General features: G+C 42.2%; 2 protein-coding genes across 2 annotated transcripts; one reads left to right on the top strand and one right to left on the bottom strand.

Moving 5' to 3' along the window:
* Positions 1-17: 17 nt before the first annotated feature.
* FAHD1 (fumarylacetoacetate hydrolase domain containing 1) lies at positions 18-1,583 on the top strand. The gene has a single exon (XM_075104673.1). It carries the CDS (start codon positions 165-167, stop codon positions 834-836), a length of 672 nt encoding a protein of 223 aa, XP_074960774.1. The 5' UTR covers positions 18-164; the 3' UTR covers positions 837-1,583.
* Positions 1,584-3,612: 2,029 nt separating this feature from the next.
* On the bottom strand, positions 3,613-17,048 carry MEIOB (meiosis specific with OB-fold). Its single transcript, XM_075104661.1, has 13 exons — positions 16,980-17,048; positions 13,545-13,602; positions 12,022-12,153; positions 11,192-11,264; positions 9,595-9,790; positions 8,992-9,092; positions 7,264-7,316; positions 7,081-7,176; positions 6,591-6,692; positions 5,931-6,084; positions 5,383-5,560; positions 4,806-4,892; positions 3,613-3,920 (listed from the first exon to the last, which is right to left on the bottom strand). The coding sequence occupies exons 1-13, from the start codon at positions 17,046-17,048 to the stop codon at positions 3,786-3,788; spliced, it is 1,434 nt and encodes a 477-aa protein (XP_074960762.1). The 3' UTR covers positions 3,613-3,785.
* Positions 17,049-19,137: the final 2,089 nt, after the last annotated feature.

Genomic DNA, 19,137 nt, shown 5'->3' with positions numbered 1-19,137 from the left:
AAGCCGGGTAAGGAGGCGGCGGGCAGGCGGCTGCCCTGGGCGATCCGCGGCGGGCAGGGAGCCGGGGGAGCGGGGCGGAGGAGAGGCGGCGGCGGCGGCGGCGCGGATCCGGGCCCGGCAAGGACGCCCCAAGGGCACCCGCCGTCCCCGGGGAAAGGAGAGCCATGGCCACTTCCAAACCCCTGTCCCGCTTCTGGGAGTGGGGCAGGAACATCGTCTGCGTGGGGCGCAACTACGCCGAGCACGCCAAGGAGATGGGGAGCGCGCCGCCCCGGGAGCCCCTCTTCTTCCTCAAGCCTTCCTCGGCCTACGTGCGCGAAGGCTCGCCCGTGTTGCGGCCCTACTACTGCAACAACCTGCACCACGAAGTGGAGCTGGGGGTGGTGATCGGGAAGAGAGCCCAGGCCGTGTCCCAGGAGGCCGCCATGGAGCACGTGGCGGGTTACGCCCTGTGCTTGGACATGACGGCCAGGGACACCCAGGAGGAGTGCAAAAAGAAGGGTCTGCCCTGGACCTTGGCCAAGGGCTTCCGTTCGTCGTGCCCGGTCAGTGACTTTGTGCCCAAGGAGAAGATCCCAGACCCTCACAAGCTGAAGATCTGGCTCAAGGTGAACGGAAAGCTGAGGCAAGAGGGGGAGACCTCCGCCATGATCTTCTCCATCCCTTATCTCATCAGCTACATCAGCCAAATATTCACCTTGGAAGAAGGGGACTTGATCCTGACAGGGTCTCCCGAAGGAGTTGGGCCAGTGCAGGCAAACGACGAGATAGAGGCGGGGATAAGCGACGTCCTCTCCATGCGGTTTAAGGTGGCACAGCAAACGCGTGGATCCTAGCGGGGAACGCGGGATCCTGTCTGGATCTCGTCTGCGTGGGACGAGGCTCTTTTGGGAACATCTGGTGAAAGAAGAGACACACAAGCTGTCCTGTCTGTTAAACACTTACAGGGCCCAAGTGTCTAATGGACTGTCACGCATCAAAGACATGCATGCCGTGACCTTGACAGGCATTTGACTAAAACAGCCCCGTTTCCGCGGAGGCTTCAGCCTCCTCTGAGGCTGTGAACCTGGAGGCCAGCCCAGCTTGGGCAGGGGGCTGATACCTGAACTGTACCTTGGAACTGTCGATGGAGACCGTGTGCCGGGGCGGCTGGCACTGCACGCGCTCTTCTGTCCTGCTGACGCTGAGAGCTTTGCCAGTGTATTGCCTTGAAATAAAGATTATAAATTAAACCATTAAAATGGTGATAGAGGAGCTAAAGCTCACCCAGGCTATGTAAAATCAAAGATGTATGTGTAACGGTAAATCAAGAATTACAGCTTCAGAAAGCATTTCTCTCCTTGGGGTATTCTACGATAAAAAGATGTTTGCTTTGTCGATGAGTTTCACGATTCCTCTGTGCATTTTTCAAACGTACAAATTAAATGAGGATTGCTTTCCCTCCCGCTCCGAGGGGCGTAAGGCAGCAGGAAGCGTGCCAGATGCTTGGCAGATTTTTTTTCCTAAACGGAGCTTTAAATGCACTTCTAAAAGTAAAATAATATAAAAAGATCAATAAAGAAGCTCATTGGTAAGGATCACCAGTCAACTTGTCTTTCCTTTTGCTGATCTAAATATATATATTTAATAAAAAAATCTAACTGCAGCAATTAGCATTGTTTGTGCAATGCAGTGCAACAGTTGGAGTTTTTAAATGTTTCCAGCTGTTAATAAGGCAGGCTGTGCAACTCTGCCAGTTTCCAAACTCCATCGCATCTAACGCTCTCTACCGGTTTGCACGGCAGCGAGTTCTCTTTCAGTTCAATGAAGTGACAAAAGTTGTAAAATATAATTAAAGAAACCCTCCCCCCTGCAAATATCGACACTTACAATTTTCAAAGGCTGCACACAACCGATTTCTAACAAAAACAGGTGGATTTTTTTTTACATATGTTCAAACACCAAAGCTAAACACTGCCCTTTACTGGAGCCAGGGCTTAATAACCACTTTGTTTTTAAAAGTGCATTTGAAGGGTCTTGCAGAGAAAATTACTATAGCCCAAAGATAAGCGCCACTGCGAGAGAGCAGCGTGGTCCGGGATGCCGCAAATGGCCAAGTAAAATGAAAGCAGAGCGCGTTGCAGAAGAAGAACAGACGTTTTTCTGTCACCTTGCTTCTCCAGCTGCATGCACCTGCGGCACACGGCTGCGTCCGCCGCCCGCGCTGGGTGCTCATCCTCCAACCGCGTTTCAGTTCACTGTATTTCGACTTGAGCCAGTGGCTTAAGGCACATGCCAAAGTTCTTTGTATGATGAGGCCTAAATGCTGTGGACATAATTTAGATTTCATCTGACAGAAACCTACGGAACCGAGGCCAACTGAAACAAACATTCATCCGTTACACCTGAGCAGAACCAGCCCCTGGCTCATAGAAAGCAAAATGCTCCTCGATTTAAGCCTGCCTCTGTCAGGCTGTGCTCTGAATTGGTTGCAACTCGATGAGCTGGGCCAAGCAGAGATGCCAGGCCAACAGAGCTGGGCTGAGCAGGGAAGGCAGGGTGAATAATTCTGAAAGAGGAAGGATAACATTCACTTTCTGTACTGTTTCTATTTCTTCGCGCCTGTCAAACATTCCCATCTATGGCAACAGCAACGATGCATCATTTGTAGTTCGGTCTTAAGCACCGTGTATTGATTGCGGAGCTCAGTTGTGATTAAAATAAATGGAAACATTCACTTCAACATTTTCCAGCCATAACAGTTAATACTGTGGAGTTGTTTATTGCCACAACAGGAGAGACGCAGCGACCCCACGCTGGCAACGGTTTGCGTGCGTTTAGTCCCTTGTTCCCACTCACGTGAGTGGGGGGATGCAATCTTGGAGTATTGCTTGGCAAAATTCACTGTTTCTGTAGTTGTTCTCTCTCTGCCACGTTGCTTTAACAGGTAGGTAAATAACCAGGGGTGATCGAAGCTCCTCAAGGGGTCCTAGCCTAACAAATACTTTGCAAGGGAAGGGCTGCAGTATCTTCCCACCATTTGAAACAGGCCAACTCCCGCCACACTCAGGCAGTGAGGACTGGTGAATGTGGCAAATACCCCAGCTGCAGGGGAAGCGAAGGATGGAAATAGATGAAAAAATAGGAAAAAATACCGTTGAGAAGGGCAAAATGTACATACCTAGGTTCTTTACGTTCAGCTAACAACAACAACTCTTCTTGGTGAAGAAAAGTCCTTTCTTCTCTGCCGCTTACCGTCTTAGCTTGATTGACTGGTGATCAGAGGTCCCTGGTAATCGATTACTCTGTTCTACTAAGACTTAGTCTGTCCTAAAGAGAAGCAGCCTCGCAGGCATCATGGCTATTTCCATGCCTCTGCAGTTGCCAGAAGTTCTGTGTCTGGACTCACCAACATACACCACAAACCCCCAGGCAGTATTTCAAAGTGGGCCTTTATTTTTTGAACTAACACAGAAGCAGGAAGGCAGTTAAAAACACAGAAGCTCAACAGATCCATCTTGTACTCTTTGGGTTTTTTTTGATTTTTAAAAACATATCCTAAACTGAGTGAAGAAAGCTTCCATCCCCCTTGTAAGGGGGGCAGAACTAGCTTTTCTTAAGCTGAGGCCCTAGGACAATTTTTAAGGTACAATCACCTGAAAAAGGTCAATACAGAAGCCCACTTACAGGGATTAGTAATGCACTTCCTTCTTCATCAGAACATATTTAGCAAAATATGACAACAGCAGCATTCTAATAATGCCTCTAATAACACAGTGAAAAACTAGTCTTTTTCCTAGCTGCTATCAAGCTGTGTAGTGTAACCTCTTATTTCCAGTCTCTTTTCCCAACAAGCTCTGACTGGCCTCTATAGGATCTGCCAGTTTGCATGAAAGAACGTTCACTTTCAGTCCGGTTCTCCAACTGGGTGACAAAGTGACCTGTAAAAGTAATTAAGGGTCTTTGCTTGTGCTGCTGTAGAGCACTTTGAAACACGTTATTTTCAAATATCACACAGCATGTTTAATTGACAGATCTGGTTATGCATATTTTATGTTATTTTATACATGAGTACATTTACGCTATACACCTGTCACAACTGAACTAAAACACTTTCATTTTTCTCCTAGAAATAGAGGCAGAGGGTGGGGGAGATGGGAGAGCAAGAACAGTTTTGCTAAGAAGTTTTAAAAAGGGAGTCATTTCAGGTTTGGCCTAGAACAGGCAGTGCTGTGAAAAAGAAGTCCAGTCCGGTATAGAGCACGCAGTTAAAAAAGTAAAGAATATTGCAAGTAACAGCAGATCTTTCAACAATTGCTCCAGGTGTGTGAACCTAATGTGGTTGTTGCTTTGAGGAGAACTGCAGATTTTGGACAGACCGAATCACATCGTTTCCAAAAACGCAGGTAACTAAGAAATATACTTGGGTAACCCCATACACCGTACAATCTGTGGCATATATTGACCGGGCCTTGTTCTTGTGAACTGATAGCGTTAACCTCATTCATTATAAACCGACAGCCATAGAAGTCAGTGGCTAAATCATGCATAAATGCTTTTGGGGTATCAGCTCCTTAACCTGTATTGGCTAAGAGCAGTTTGTGTCTTTCATAGTTTGCCTGAAAGAGGCCTGTGTATCTGATCCTGCAGGTACCTCCCCTGATGTTGAAATTATGACAGAGACTATTTACTTGGAATATTCAGAATATGTCCAAAACTAATCCTTATTTTAATAAGTTCAGCAGAACTGATATGGAATTTTTCAGTACTAAATATCCTACCGAATTGGAAACAGCCACTGTTTTAAATTAACATTAAATACTAACTTTAAAATAAATCTTGCTCCGTTCCAAAAGAAGTTGCCATTTCAGTGCAGTCTTCTTGGCTTCCGTTAGAGCTAGAAACTCAGGGACCTGTTAATAACAGGATATCACAGAACACTTCTTCAGCATATAGTTATAACAACATCTCCACAATAAAATTATGAGGAAAAGAGCATCTTATGCATTTTTATACATATCTAGGCTGTATTTTCCCTCTTTTAAGGTAGTACTTGGTGTAATATATGTACCAGGACAGTCAGAATAAATTGCAGGGTGTGTGAGAATCAAAATTAGGGAATTCCAACCAGTTCTCAGAAAAGCGTGAATTAATTAAAATGAAGCAGTATTCTGAACAGGGAATTCACTCTCACATTTAACACATTTCTTATTAGCCATTACTGACTTCTAACTTTTGACTTGTTAAAAGGCCAAGTGTCTGTACGTGTATCCATATCCGTACGCATTTTTTAACCACTGTACACACACACATATATACAAAGAACATTTACATATGTTTGTCATTTTCATCAGGCTTCACAGCTCAGATCACATAAGAACAACCTAACTCATTTCTACTTACTGTGCAGCCTAACGTTTCCTCAGCTACGCAGTCAGACAGGTAGCAAGAGTAAAGGGTGCCTGTGTGGTCCGTCAGATCGATGAGTATGTCAAAGCTCGCAAAAGTTGACTTTGAGGAGATGTCACGGCAGAAAGTGCACGTGTTTGACGTTTCATTCACCAGAAAGCGGCATATTGAACTGAAACGTAAGAAGATAATTAATGCATATATGCAATTCCTCCTTGTTTGAAACTGTTTTCTAGACTGAGATTTCCCAAGACACTTTTCCTCTTTACAAAAAGAATCATCATCTTCTAAACTCTCAAATCTGAGACAAAATGGCCTCTTTCTTCTTTGCTCCTCTAGGCCCAGAAAGAGCAAGTCCTTCATAAAGCCAACGCCTCTTCCTTGCTACTTCTGGAAGTCTCCACAACAGAAAGTCACATGGCGTCCTCCAGGAGTTTTATTTCTTATCCCGAACTCGACTAAAACATTGTTCTGTCTAATTTGAGTCAGGGGAAGAAGGATGAGCACGTTTTAATACAAACTTAAACCAGGCGGTTGCTTACCATCTGTTGCGAATAACTTTAGATGCATTATCATCAAGGTCCAGTGTAGAAATGTAGCCATAAATAATGCCATAGACCGGTTCAAGTTTCCCATCACTCTGTAAAGCTTTTTCTTTCAGCTGTTCCACAGTATAAACATCAACTATGGTCTCCACTAAAAGTTTAAAAGACATGTTAAGTGTTTCTGAGAAAGAAACAACACAGAAGAGCGATGTCTTACAGTAATAAAAAGGAAAGATTTTGATCTAAAGCATCAGGAAAGCCCCCCACACCTTCCTTTTGAAGTGGGCTTATCATTTTGGGACAAAAAATAAAACAAAAGGGGAATCAAATCAGAAAAATGTCTGATATTTGATCCTTGTATCCCCCAAAATGAGTTTTTAACAAAAAAATTTCCCTCTCCCTTTTTAGTGCTTTCTGAAGACAGAAAGAACATGCCAGACAGGCTGCCAGTGGGCGTAGTCACCAGCCCTGAAGACACAGAGCTGATCTTACAAGGGATCGCCCCAGTAACACCAGTCCAAACTTTTAAGTATTCAGCCAGGCTATACCTTAGTTTTGTTTCTATGAACACACAGAGCAAGAGCTTCAAATTTCAACTGCACTGTGCAACCACGCTATAGAGTTAAATAAAGTCAAAGTGTCTGGATCCATGCTTACAGTTAATGGATTCTTTTGACTGCTCCTCCATTTTATCGTGCAAAGCTCCTGACTGGGCACTCTCTTTTATGAAGCTGAAGAGAGCGTCTGCCTCTGCTGTTTCTTGAAAATTTAAAATATATTTTTTTAAAAAAGCTATTAACATAGGTAGCATGTAAAAATAACAGCATAATTATATTTTACAACTTTTTATCCCGGGAGCACCAACATGTTGTCTCTTGGCATTAGCCAAGAGATGCTTTTCTCTTTTCTACTTTGTTAGTCCTATGTGGAGTATATGAAGGCTGCTTAGACAAAATTAAAAAGAAATCATAAAATTGAAAAAAAAAAAAGGGTGGGAGACAAAAGCATTGGTCACTACGTAACAGACAAGAAGCAGGGAGGTTTCTGAGGCAAGCAGGCAGAGGAAATCAGGTCTCCAATAGCTGAATTCGTGCATTCTAGCCTAGAATGATCACTAATACCAAATCAATACTTCAACAGCTCTTACCTGGATTAGTTGTAATGATGGTCTTTGATATCACAGTTGCAGTCATACAGTTCCTAAATTTGTCAAAGTTTATTCTCACATCTGATGCAAATATTACTGTGCACAGAAAAAAAAATCCCATTACTGTAGAATAAGTATCACATTAAGAACTACATTAAAAACATACAAACCAGACTGTTATACCTGTTTCTCGCGGGATCCAACTCTGTGCAAGCTGGATAGATTCATTATCCCAACTAAATTAAAAGAAGTCAGAGTATCAGAACATTTTTTGAAACAGCACTCATTGTTTGGTTCTAAACTACTAAAAAATATAACTAAATTGGTCAAAGGGGACGCAGCTCCTTTGTTACATGCACAAGCAAATGAAATGCCGCGTACATCCATGACAGCTAGTCTGCAGCCAGGGTGCTTTATGTACGGTCTAATACAATCCCTGTTTTATTCTGTTCCAAACGGGATAAAATAAAGGGCTATTAGATTGTTCAAAATGATTCAATGCAGAACATACCTGGAAAAATACTGTGTGTTTTTCAACCTTGACAGAAGTAATTTCTAACTAAAGCAAATCACTTTTAAAATAACTGCTTATCAGCTGAGCCTTTTCTGTGGGAGCAAGCTGTTGCTCACATCACTAGGCCACGAGTTCAGCCGGCTTTCCAACACTGGAATCCTTGTAACTGTGGCTGATGAGACTAGAGTGAGGTCAGTGGCATCCCTCAAATAGAGTAGTTTGATGGTTCGGTCCCTTGATAAAATCTCATTCAGTACCTCCTAAGTTTGGATGGCAAGAACACTGCCAAAGCACGGTTTTGTTCTGGCGGGTTTTTATTTCTTAATCCTTGGAAAGAGATTTAAGGTGTTTACTTTTCATCTAGCATTGCCTCTGAAATATCTTCACTGCAATGCTGTTGCTCAAGGGTTTCCTGAATCTTTGCCTCGTGAAAGCGCAAAAGGCACCGTTGAGCGTAACCGCAGTAACACCGCCTTGTCTCTGCTCCTGAGGACTCCTCAGGTGTACAGCTCTGTATCACTACGTACCAGCGCTGAAACGAGTGTTGGAGCTGCTACTGCAAGTTTGCATTGGTGGCAGCTCAAGGGCTAGAAAACCTCACACCGTAGGTGCCCATTAGCGTCGGTGCGTATACACGAACTGTGTTAAACATTACACTGAATGATAATACGGTTTAACGCAGGCATGGAGCGCAATGCTACCTTGCTACGTCTATCTAGGGAACAAAGGTCACGTCAGCCAACAGACACCAAACCCGGTGCAAACAAATACCCGCACACCCTTGCACATAGATAAGCCATGAGTTTATTGAACGAACTATGGGCAAATTTCCTGTGTAAACAAATTGCTGTTTGCATGCACAAAGGGTATGGATGTAATCACGTTTGTAAACAAGCTACAGTTTGAAGACATGGCCAAAGTAGTATGAAAATGTTTCTACGCTGTTTTAAACATTTAAAAACTATTTCAACCTGTTACCATTTCACTTGTTAATTCTGCTTGGCTTTAAAAATGAAGCGTGCTCCTCTTTCTGCCCCCGCCCAAGTTGGTGGAAGAAATATACTGCCTTTGAAGCTGTTTTTAAATGCCATTTCCTGAATTAGTTCAAATTTCCACATTAAAAAAATGTAACTGGTTGGAACTAAGCTTCATTTTGCCATTCGTGAGCTAGCAGTCTGTCAGCAAGTCATAAAACTAGACAATATATGTAAGGTCATCCTAATGAATCTCCTCGTTGAGCCTCTGTTCAGTGTACATTGCTGCCTCACTGCAGTCGCCACCCAAATAACTGTACATTTAAATTAAAAGACAGTGTTACAACAGTATGTGTTAGAGGTAATTCCTTTACCTGCTCTTGCATTAATTTGTGTATTTTAGTGAATGAAAAGACTTTTTACCATACTATTGGAAAGGACATCTCTGTTTCATCATACAGCTTTACTTCACACCTCTGACCTTTTCTTTTGTCTGAAGTCATAAAGTACTTTGGCTCCCCAACCTTTAAGAAGAAGGAGAAGCAGTCACTACCAAGTGTTTAGGAGAATCAAAGCGATAACATAGAAAACAGAAGAGTTTAAAAATGGGGGAGGGAACCCTGTAGACCACTAAACAAAAACAACAAAAAACAAACACGTACACCACTAAAAGTTTAACAACAGTAGTTCTTCTTCAAGATAAATGGATATATTTTATTTTATGAAAGCCTGTGGTTTGCAAATTTCAAGTTATCTACTGCTTGCACATGCATGATTTCAAAAGACAACTGATGTAGGACATTTCCATTTCATTAATTCCCCCCCTCATGTTGTTGATAAAAATCTCATCAAGTAGCTCGTATGGTTGGTGTAACTCGGCTGAAGTGACTGCCAACCTAAACAAACAAAATAACCCCGTGATTGCTGCCCAGTATGAGTCCCAAAAATCCGTATTTGCACTTAGGTCAATGAAGTTACCCATGATAGGGAAGAAAAACACTGCTCTATTGTGGCTCCGGAACTTACTGACATTACAGCTGCAAGCACATTAAGGATTCTTCCATCGAGGCTTTGTCCATTTGCAATGATATCACCCAGTGAGTAATAGTCCTGAGGGTCCTTGACAGGCAGATGCAACAGAGAAAGTAGCTTGGGGTCCGTTTCGTAACATGAAGACGTCTTGACCGCTGAGTGAGTCTCACTGAGCAATAATTTGTAGCAGCTAGATAGTACGCACAAAAGAAACCACGTCAATCAACAGTTCACTCACCAATATATTAGCAGTGTAAAATGTTAATTCACATGAGAAAATAACTGCTGATTTACTCCTTTATTGCTTTCCCTGAAGATACGGAAAAGTTGGAATTCCTTTGTTCTAAAATGATTGTGTTAAAATTATATATACTTTTCTCTTACAGAAGACTCATAATTGTGTACTTTATACTTGTTTAGAACTGAAAAGTCAGCACGAATTGCTAGCAATGTACAATACACATCTGTAAGTCTTTCAGCCCTTATCAATCACTAAAAAACAAATAAATTCTGAAATGTCTGTAATCCAAGTAATTGAGAGGTTTTGGCATCGTGACATAATACGACACTACTATGGGTCAGGCTGGGTTTGGTACGGTGCTTTCAAAAGTAGGAGCCCAATGACCTCAGTAATGTTTATAATGCACTGTTAGCCAGTGGAAATAAGATATAGTCAGTATATTCTGGATAAATATAATGCTTATGAAATTTATAGATGTAGAGCGGAGCTCTTTTCCTCAGGGAAGCTTCTACCTGACATTTGTTCTTTTACTTCTTTCTGCTTAGCCAGAAAATGAGTGTAACTATTACAGCTCTACATTTGCTACAAAGCTCGGAGATGATCAGCAAGCACGAACATAAAACGTCTAACTTGCCAATTTAACGTGCACATATGCAATACTTTTATGACTGACGTATGATTAAAAATATTAGAATGTGATCAATTAGGAAAGAAACCCTAATTAAAGAAGAGGTGTACTAGTCTAACATCTACATCTTAGGTATCTAAGGTAAGTTAAACCATATCTAAATCACAACTTGCAATGTTCGTTTCATACACCGCTTCAAATTGTTCAGATTTTAGAGGATATGCTGAAAGACAACATATATACATTGCATGATACAAACGGAATGACACTGCCTTAGCGAATAAGTAACAAATAGCATCGCAGTGGATTCAAATACTTTCTAGGTAAACGGGTCATGTGAATGGATTTTGAGAAGGATATACTGTCTATAAAACAGCGATGGCTGATAAAACACTTGGGCAAAATCAAATCCATTTCAAAATCAAATCCATTTCAAACAATTTTAGTAGACTTTACTTGAAGAATTAAATTTGCTCCATTTAGTTACAAGGACCATTATTACTTCATGACAAAACTCCAAAGACCGTATGCTGAGAAAGCTATCCTCTTTTGAGATTAGTTGACCACACATGGTTGAACAGAGAGAGGAAGGTACAGCTACGTAAGAAGACTAACCCGAAATACTCCTACCAATTGCACGCTGCTGCAGTTGGCTGGCACCTAACGCAAGCATTCACTTTGATCTTTCTGCAAAGAGCTACCAGCCTATGCTTTACGTTTACCTAGGAGTTGCAGGGCTGAATTTTTCTTCCCTTTCTGCTTCCTTTGACTGAACTAAAGGATTTTCAATTGTAACTAAAACAAAACATCGATAAGTAATGTTAGAAAACTGAATATAGATACATAAGAAGAGGAGCGGCTTTCAAAATGGTTGCTTTCAAGGTTGATATGGAAAGGAAAAGGTACATGCAGTAACTACTGCTAAATGTTTTCATACTGAAAACCATGTCTGTCCAGGCAGCTCATGTTATAGCCTAAGTCCCGCAGGAGTCCTCCAGACATTTAATGGAAACAAAATGACACTGAGTTCTCATGTGTGTACTCTTCATCGTCACAAGTTTTGCCCAAACACTGATCTAGCAGCCGTGGGCAGCAAAGCCTTTCTTTTAACTTAACAAGATAAAAGCACAGCCTGTAAATAAAGACAAGGTTTTTGTTGTGTTTTTGTGAACAGTCATGGTCATATCTGTAACTAAATGAAGAAAAGAAAAACACCAAACTACTTTACAGAGTTTATTTTTCATCATTTGTAAGACCTGAATATAATGTAAGAATTTAGATCAATTAACTATAGATAAGTTGTGGGTGGCTGCATTCAGTGGATTTGTATCTAGTCTTTTTGTTGACATATTTACTGGTTTTGAATTTAAGTGCTTGAAATCTTACTCCTTTCCTCTTTATACTTAACATAACTGAACAATTTGTTTCCAATTAGACTGTTTTCTGAGTCCTCAGAGGAAAATATAGCAAAACCACAAACACATAACACTGATTTACTGGAGAAAAAACCCACATTCAAACAGAAACAAGTTAAGAATAAACTCCAACTTACCACAGTCACCAACTCGAAAGCTTTCTGAAAGCGATCTAATATACTCTTCTCTGCCCCAAGAATTTACATTTATAAAATAAGTCGGTGAATCACGAATAGTAAAACCGAAGGTGTATCTTTCGGCCCCAATGTCTGCAAAAATACACAGTGCTGTTACAATTCATTAGCGCAGCTTGATTTCAATCTAGAATGTGTGCATAAAACCTATTTTTTCGAGGCTTTCCTGGATTTTGTCATGAATTTACTACCCGCAACCCGGTGAGTACCACTAGAGGTCGGCAAACTGTTCAGTAAACACGCCGGTGTTGGTGGATGGGGATGGCTACAACTCACACCGCACCTGTACCTGTACCATCCCATCTGCCTACACCTACCACTTAACTTTAGGCAGCACCCTATAACTTACCGATCTAACGCAAGAGGCATAAAAGACCCGTACGATGCTACATTCAAGGCATGGGCAAACACAAACAGGGCTAGCACATGAGGCGGAGCTGTGAACTAGCTCACGGACTAGCCCAAATTCGGTAGCAGGTTGGCTGCCTTTAGCCAGCTGTGCCCGCGTACGAGACGAGCGCGACGACGTGCAAGGTGGCAGATCACAGGTAGTATCGCTGTCCCAATAGTGCCAAGGGGTTTAACTGAATGAAGCAAAATGTTTCCAGCTCTATGGAAAGTTCATGGTCAAGAGGGTATCAGTCCCTGAAACACAGCACTCCCTTTTCTCTTTCAGCTAATTAACGAAGCTTTCCATGGATCATACAGCATTATGCAATATATTATTTTTAAATCATCAGTGAAAACTGTATAGTGACCTGCACAGAGTAAGCATAATCTGACTGTAGTTCCATGGAGGCATAAACATGAACACCATATTTTCATACTCTGTAGAATTGTTTCTGGTGACGATGATGAATTCCTCCTAAAAATTCACCACTAGAGCAGCTCAGCCTGATGACAATGCCAACAGGATGGCCGAGCCTGTTCACGCAGTGCTGGAACGGCTCTCTGGGGCTGGGGATGCTTCCTAACAGTGTCTGTATCAACCCGAAGCCTTACATATGTTACTTCAGTTTCCAACTAATGCTGTATTAACAACGTATTATTCCCATTTTTCCTTTGAGTATATGATAAGATGAAGCTGGTGCTACTCAGACCAGAAACTACTTGTTTCCCTCCTCAAGACACCTCCTTAACATTTCTGTTTTAAGAGAGGATGAAGACGAAGGGACCAGATCAGTTCCAGCAGTATTTATATATACTAGTGGGTTCCTACTGGTACCGTCTTCTTCAGACCCTGAAACACTTCCATGACGGAGTTTTTCCAAACAAATTCTCACTGGTAAGGTTTAGGTGAACAAATGCTGCTCTTTCATCGCTGTTCTCAAACACACACAAATTTCTTTGCGCATTTTTGTTCTATACATTTTACAGCTTATCATTCAAATATCAATTTTGGTCATATACGCCAAACTATACCATATAAGAAAATGAAGTAAAAACAGTTAAAAAAGGGACTGTACTTTTTCTGTCTGGAAAGCCTCTGACATCTGTTTTCCCAATAACCACACCGATTACATTCTAAAAAATAAAAAGATTATAGAATACAAGTATTAAACACAGATGTATGTGATGAAATAGATTTCATGGACTTGTACTCTACAGATGATAAACATATTTCTGACTGGTAATCATTTTAATCTATTTATTCCACAGTACCGTATGAACTAAAGACTAAAACATACAATTTGACTTTGAGGAAAAGAGTAACTAATAAAAATATTAAAAGAAATACATCTGTTTCTGTTTGTAAGACAATGGGAGGACAAAAGTTCACCCAAAGCATTCACAATTTTGGCTGTCCTACAGCAATCGCTCCTCAGGTAGGCAGCAATATTGTTATTTCACGCTCTCTGCACAGGTCTCGGATCTCCTTAAATGCACCGTGAAAAGTCTGGACAGGATTTATTTTACAGTTAAGCACCCAAGGTTTGCCCTGCTGTCAGCACCAAGGTACACACGTGTACATCCACAGCGAGGCCCATTTATCCTATCCTCATCTAACAACATGAATTTCTACAGGTGCCTTTTTCTTGCTGTCTCTCAATCAACTACAAAGGGAGCTTAGGCAATGGACCTTTTTCATGATTCAAAACCAAATCGAAGTTATTCTGCTTTGCTAAACCTGTATTATGCAAAAGCACCCCAGTCTCAATTGTCAAACAAAACTACTAGGAGCAAACACACAGAGAAAGTCATATATCTATCTATCTATATATATATATAAAAAATATATAGCTGTGTGGTGAGGTTTTTTTAATAAAAAGGTCATCCTCAGTGTGAGAGAAGAGTATTGCAGTGCTAGTTTGGGATTTAAGAGGTAAGCAATGGAAGCTGGTATGGTAACAAGGGCTGGAAGCAGAGGCTGACATTGCAGTGCTGCGAGGGTCCTTCAGAACACGGAGCGTGCCGCATCCCTTCCACTTCCCACGTGCGCTTACTTGCAGTTCCGCCGGACTTTCTCGTTCCGTCAGAGGAACCTCAGCAGCCAGCTAGCAAGGCGCAGCATGACAATTTAATAATCCACGCGGGCTGAATTTTGTACCTATTCGCAAAGCAACGCAGCCTGACTTTGCTGTAACAATACTGACATGGGCTCAAAAATGAGACCTCGCGTGCCCAGTTTCCTTTGAATCACTAGATGGAGCAAGGTAACTGTCTTATCCTACAGTGATGGAAACGGACTCATTAAGAGGACGTATTGTACAACAGTGTAATACCCTAGTTCTCCCAATCTTTCTAACAGCATACTTTCTATCTGTCCATGGCATAGTGATTTAGATTAGGATTTTATTTGTCTATTTTTGGTTTTATTCCTTAACCAAACGCTAACAAAAGCCTTCTTTGTTTCTTTGTTCTATCTTTGGTTCTGTATCAATTAAATCAGAGTACAATATACCCTGTATCTCACCACCAGTCAAAAGAACTGACATTTAGAATGACTCTTCACATGAACTAAGCTGATGTAAATCCACAGTTTCCAAGAGATCTCTCCTGTCCCTGCTGCAGATACACTCACCTCTCTCACATTAGCACTAAGCCTGCACAGCAAGTGGGCAGAAGGAAGTGATCTGGCTGGAAACTATTTTGGGGGGAGTGGGGAGAGAGAGGGTAGAAAAACTTCCAGAGATCATTTCCTTGATCAACTTGTTGTGCAATTACACAAGCGCTAGTTTCACCAAAAGAGGAGGAGCGGAACACGCCTGCAGTGAGGAAGCGGGCCATACTGCCTTTTTTGGCAGAGCATTGCTTAAGGCCGCTCAAGCGAATCATGAGACTATAGCATTAACGCATTGCCAGCCTCTCAGACTTTGATCTACTTCACTTTTAAGAAACAAACGGCCAAGTAAAAAACCATGACTTTGAACAGTGTGTGCTCAACTGTTTTTAAAGTCCTAAACACGTGACCGTTCTATCATGAGGTACCAGTGATTCACCTTTTTATAAGAATTTTTTCTTTGCTATATATTGCTAATTGCAATACTCAAAATCAGTTTATTTGTAAAATAAAAGCTTTTAACTGAGTTAGTGGATCACTGTATTTGGGAGTAACTGAATGACAGACTAAATTAGCTTTACTGGAGACTGGGGGTTTATAAAAGTTGGAAAGAATATACAATACTGCTGTGAGGGCATATAAACCTCCCTTTCCTAGTTCACCCCTTTCCTGTGATTTTCTTTCTTTTGTTTAAAATAAATGAGAAAAAAAGGGCTGAATTGCGCCCCTCCCAAATAAAAAGCTGTGGGAACAGGAAAACGCCTTGTTTTCACTCTCTTCACAAGCTTCAGGACTTCTGCAGGGCATACAGCTCCGTAGACAGGCCTCTACTTTGAGTGGCGTGGAGAGCTACGGCTGTAACACCGCGGCACAGCTCGCAGTGCCTGCACGGGTAACGCTGCCTCGCTGTTCTGTTCTCCAGTCTCCAGCTCCCAGCAGCACTGAACACGTGGAGGACACTTTATCGCTGGCGGGCTGTACGGTGAGGGGTGGCAAATACTGCAGAGGGTAACGTAGCCTCCTCCCTCCCATATTAAAACATAAGCTTGGAGAGCAAAGAGTGAAAAACTGTGCCCACCCCCCAGCCCCCGACTTCCTATTTTTTATTCAACCATCTAAAACCCAAAAGAGAAAAATACTGAGTATTACAGCCCACTCCCCTGTTCAGCTCTTACTCCAGTGGTGATGGTCCTTACTCATACCAGGACAACAACAAAAAAATGGATACTCAAGCATCTGTATGAATCTACCAACTACAAAGCTTTACTGTTCATTCAGTTTACTTTTTGGTTCATCCTACTCCCCTGTACTCCCCACAAGCAAAATTCTTAGCTCCTCATAAACTGACAACCACAAAACCTGCTTTTTGTTCTAAAGAAACAGAAACAATCCTATCTGACACGTAATTGTGAGATTTTATCCGGTTAAAACACCATACCATTCACCAAGAGTTTTGCCTGAATAATTCAGGACTATGTTATTTAGCTCAGAGGGACTGAGCACACAAGTAAAGACTGCAGGATTGGGCCTTACGTTCACAGCTTCCAGTGAAAGACTATTGTAGGTTACAGATGTATTGTGGCTGCATAATGCTGACTCTGTACATGTCTTTACTAATTCAGCATCCATTTAAAACATTACAAAGAAGCCTCTGATACTTTCAGACCTTGAATTGTCCAGTCAATATCTGTAGTTGTGGTATCCACATACTATGGACAACAGCAGCATCAATTTTCATTTTGCTGGTTTATACACAAAGAAGGTAAGGTACTTTATATCTAACAATTATACTAATGCTATTAGTATCTAAATACACATCAATTACATAATTTTGCAGTAATATAATACAGTCATATACAATTTCATTCGAGAACAAAAGTACCATGTCCATGAGACTTACAGGACAAGCAAGATTTGGATGCAGATCTGAAAGTGCAACAAAGTCCCGTGTTGAACGAGAATAAGCCATTCTTTATCTGTAACTTGAGAAAACTAATTTAGATTTTTTTAAAAAATCTAAACAAATCACTTTAAACTATTCATAGCGAGAATAACAAGTTATTTTTTAACACAAATGTTTTGACCTAAATAGCATCTGTCTTCAATAAAAAGTATTTCAAGCCATCTCAGGTAGACAATTCTTTGTCGTTTGTATTTGGCAATGTAAGTTATGAGTTTTACTGTAACTGCTCTACCTATGCTTCTCAAATAAAAGTCTGTAATTTTTATTTACTCATTTATTCAACATTAAATGACTCCATTAGGACCAGCCTCTGAAAAATATTTACCCTCCTTCTCCTGTCTGGGAAGTCCAACTGAATTTAATGAGGCAGTTCATATATAAAAGGCCATTTACATGGGAGGGAAGAAAAGTGTTGCGTTGCAAGCCACCTTAATTGAGGCTTTGGACTTAATATTAAACTACTTTAAAATGTGAGTTCATTCCTTCCTCAAAGTAGAACAGTTTTGAACTTATTAAAGTATTTTTTTTAGAAATCAGTTGTTTTCAGGCTGCCAACGTAGCATTGCTGCCCGTCCCTGTGAGCTACTGCGAACTCAAGTCCTCTCTATTGATGCCAAAGTCGGGCCATGGATGCTTTGTTAGCCCGCCTGAATGCCTCTTATTATTTCATGGGTACCCTCAGAGACATTATTGATATTTAGCAAATAGTTGTCAGATTCTATTTTTTTGGTAAAAGGAACTGTCAAGTTGTCCAAATCTTAATAACCTTTAATACGAGAGAACTGCTGACATTTTTCAGAGGACGCCTGTTCAAACTCTATAACAAAAGTTCTGAATGGCTTTTGCAGTCTTTATACCTGGCACCTTGTGTGAGAATCGTTAACCATTTCTTTGGGCATTAGTATGACGATCTGTTGAACACGCTGGGAAAGAAATAGACAGTCTACACTTTAAAAAAAGTAAGCAGTTGTCTGAGAACAAAGTGATTTCTCTCAAAGAGCATTTCAAACTAAACTCTCACAGAAAGATATCCCAAATTTGCCTTACAAAAACTACTGAACAATGGGCCCCTCAAACCTATTCCCATCCCATGATATGGAAGAATTCACTTTCACTTACGTAGGAAAGTCACCTCAACGATCCCTCCAAGGCACGTTAATATTCTTGCCTCAAAAGAAGTTAAATATTGTTAAATGACATACCTCACCCCGCAGCTGAATCAGGTTAAAGAAAACAGCATGGGGAAAACACATGTATCAAAGGAAGATTAGAGAGGCAATTTAGGATTTAAAATGCCGCAGGCCCTGGCAGGGGCAGCCGCAGCGTGCAATTGCAGCCCTCACTTACCTCCTCAGAGGCAGGGGCTGAGCTCCCCAGGGCAGCTGAGGGAACTTTCTCTCACCCAGGATTAGACCTTCTTCTGAGAGAAAGGACAAGATGGAAATCACAATAAATAAAAGTATGAAGCCTTTAGGACCACCACCCCATCCCAAACTGGCGTCTGGCAGGCCAGGCTCTACACTGCAACGAGATCTTTCTTGCGTGGGCCCATCATCATCCTCATTTCTTTCCCTGCCCAAGCCCGAGCGACACATGGCGGCCGTCCCGCACAGGGAGGGAGAGCATCCGCTTGGAGGCTGGGCAGGCAGGAGCCTTCCCCTCAGCACCCCCTACCACCAAGGGGGCTCAGGGGAGGCACGGACCCACCGGGATGGGAAGGGAGCGCCCTGAAAGGGAGGCGTGAGGTGCTCAGGACGGGGAGACAAAATGGCGGCGAGCGCCGTGGGCGGGAAAAGGGCTTGGCGCCCTCTCGCTGCGTCCGACCTTCCCTCAAGGGCCAGCGCGGGTGCGAGGGGGAGCGGTGTGAAGGCGGCCAGGGCTCTGCACAGCGGGCACCAGCCACAGCGCTGGGGCTCAGAGAATGGCTGCCAAAGGGAAAAACCACCAGGAATTCAGAGTCTGGGGGCTTTCACGTACCTGAAGAATGGCGCTCAGCCCAGAGGGATCAGCTCCAAGCACGGCACCGTCGGCTTCAGCTTGAGTCAGCAAGCTCTTCATCAGGTCCAAACATGAGGGTTCAGAGCTCAGGTGTGAG

This window comes from Phalacrocorax aristotelis, chromosome 10 (assembly GCF_949628215.1).
Source record: "Phalacrocorax aristotelis chromosome 10, bGulAri2.1, whole genome shotgun sequence".
NCBI classification, from domain to species: domain Eukaryota; kingdom Metazoa; phylum Chordata; class Aves; order Suliformes; family Phalacrocoracidae; genus Phalacrocorax; species Phalacrocorax aristotelis.
This window is presented reverse-complemented; position numbering and strand designations above follow the sequence as displayed.

Excerpts from the sequence above, each read along its gene's own strand:
- FAHD1 (XM_075104673.1), top strand. The coding sequence starts at position 165 with ATGGCCACTTCCAAACCCCTGTCCCGCTTCTGGGAGTGGGGCAGGAAC.
- MEIOB (XM_075104661.1), bottom strand. The coding sequence starts at position 17,048 with ATGGCTTATTCTCGTTCAACACGGGACTTTGTTGCACTTTCAGATCTG. Across the intron at positions 4,893-5,382 it reads AGGAAACGTTAGGCTGCACA|GTCCCTGAGTTTCTAGCTCT; the intron begins GTAAGTAGAAAT and ends TGTTATTAACAG. Across the intron at positions 3,921-4,805 it reads GGAGCAAGATTTATTTTAAA|GTCACTTTGTCACCCAGTTG; the intron begins GTTAGTATTTAA and ends TTACTTTTACAG.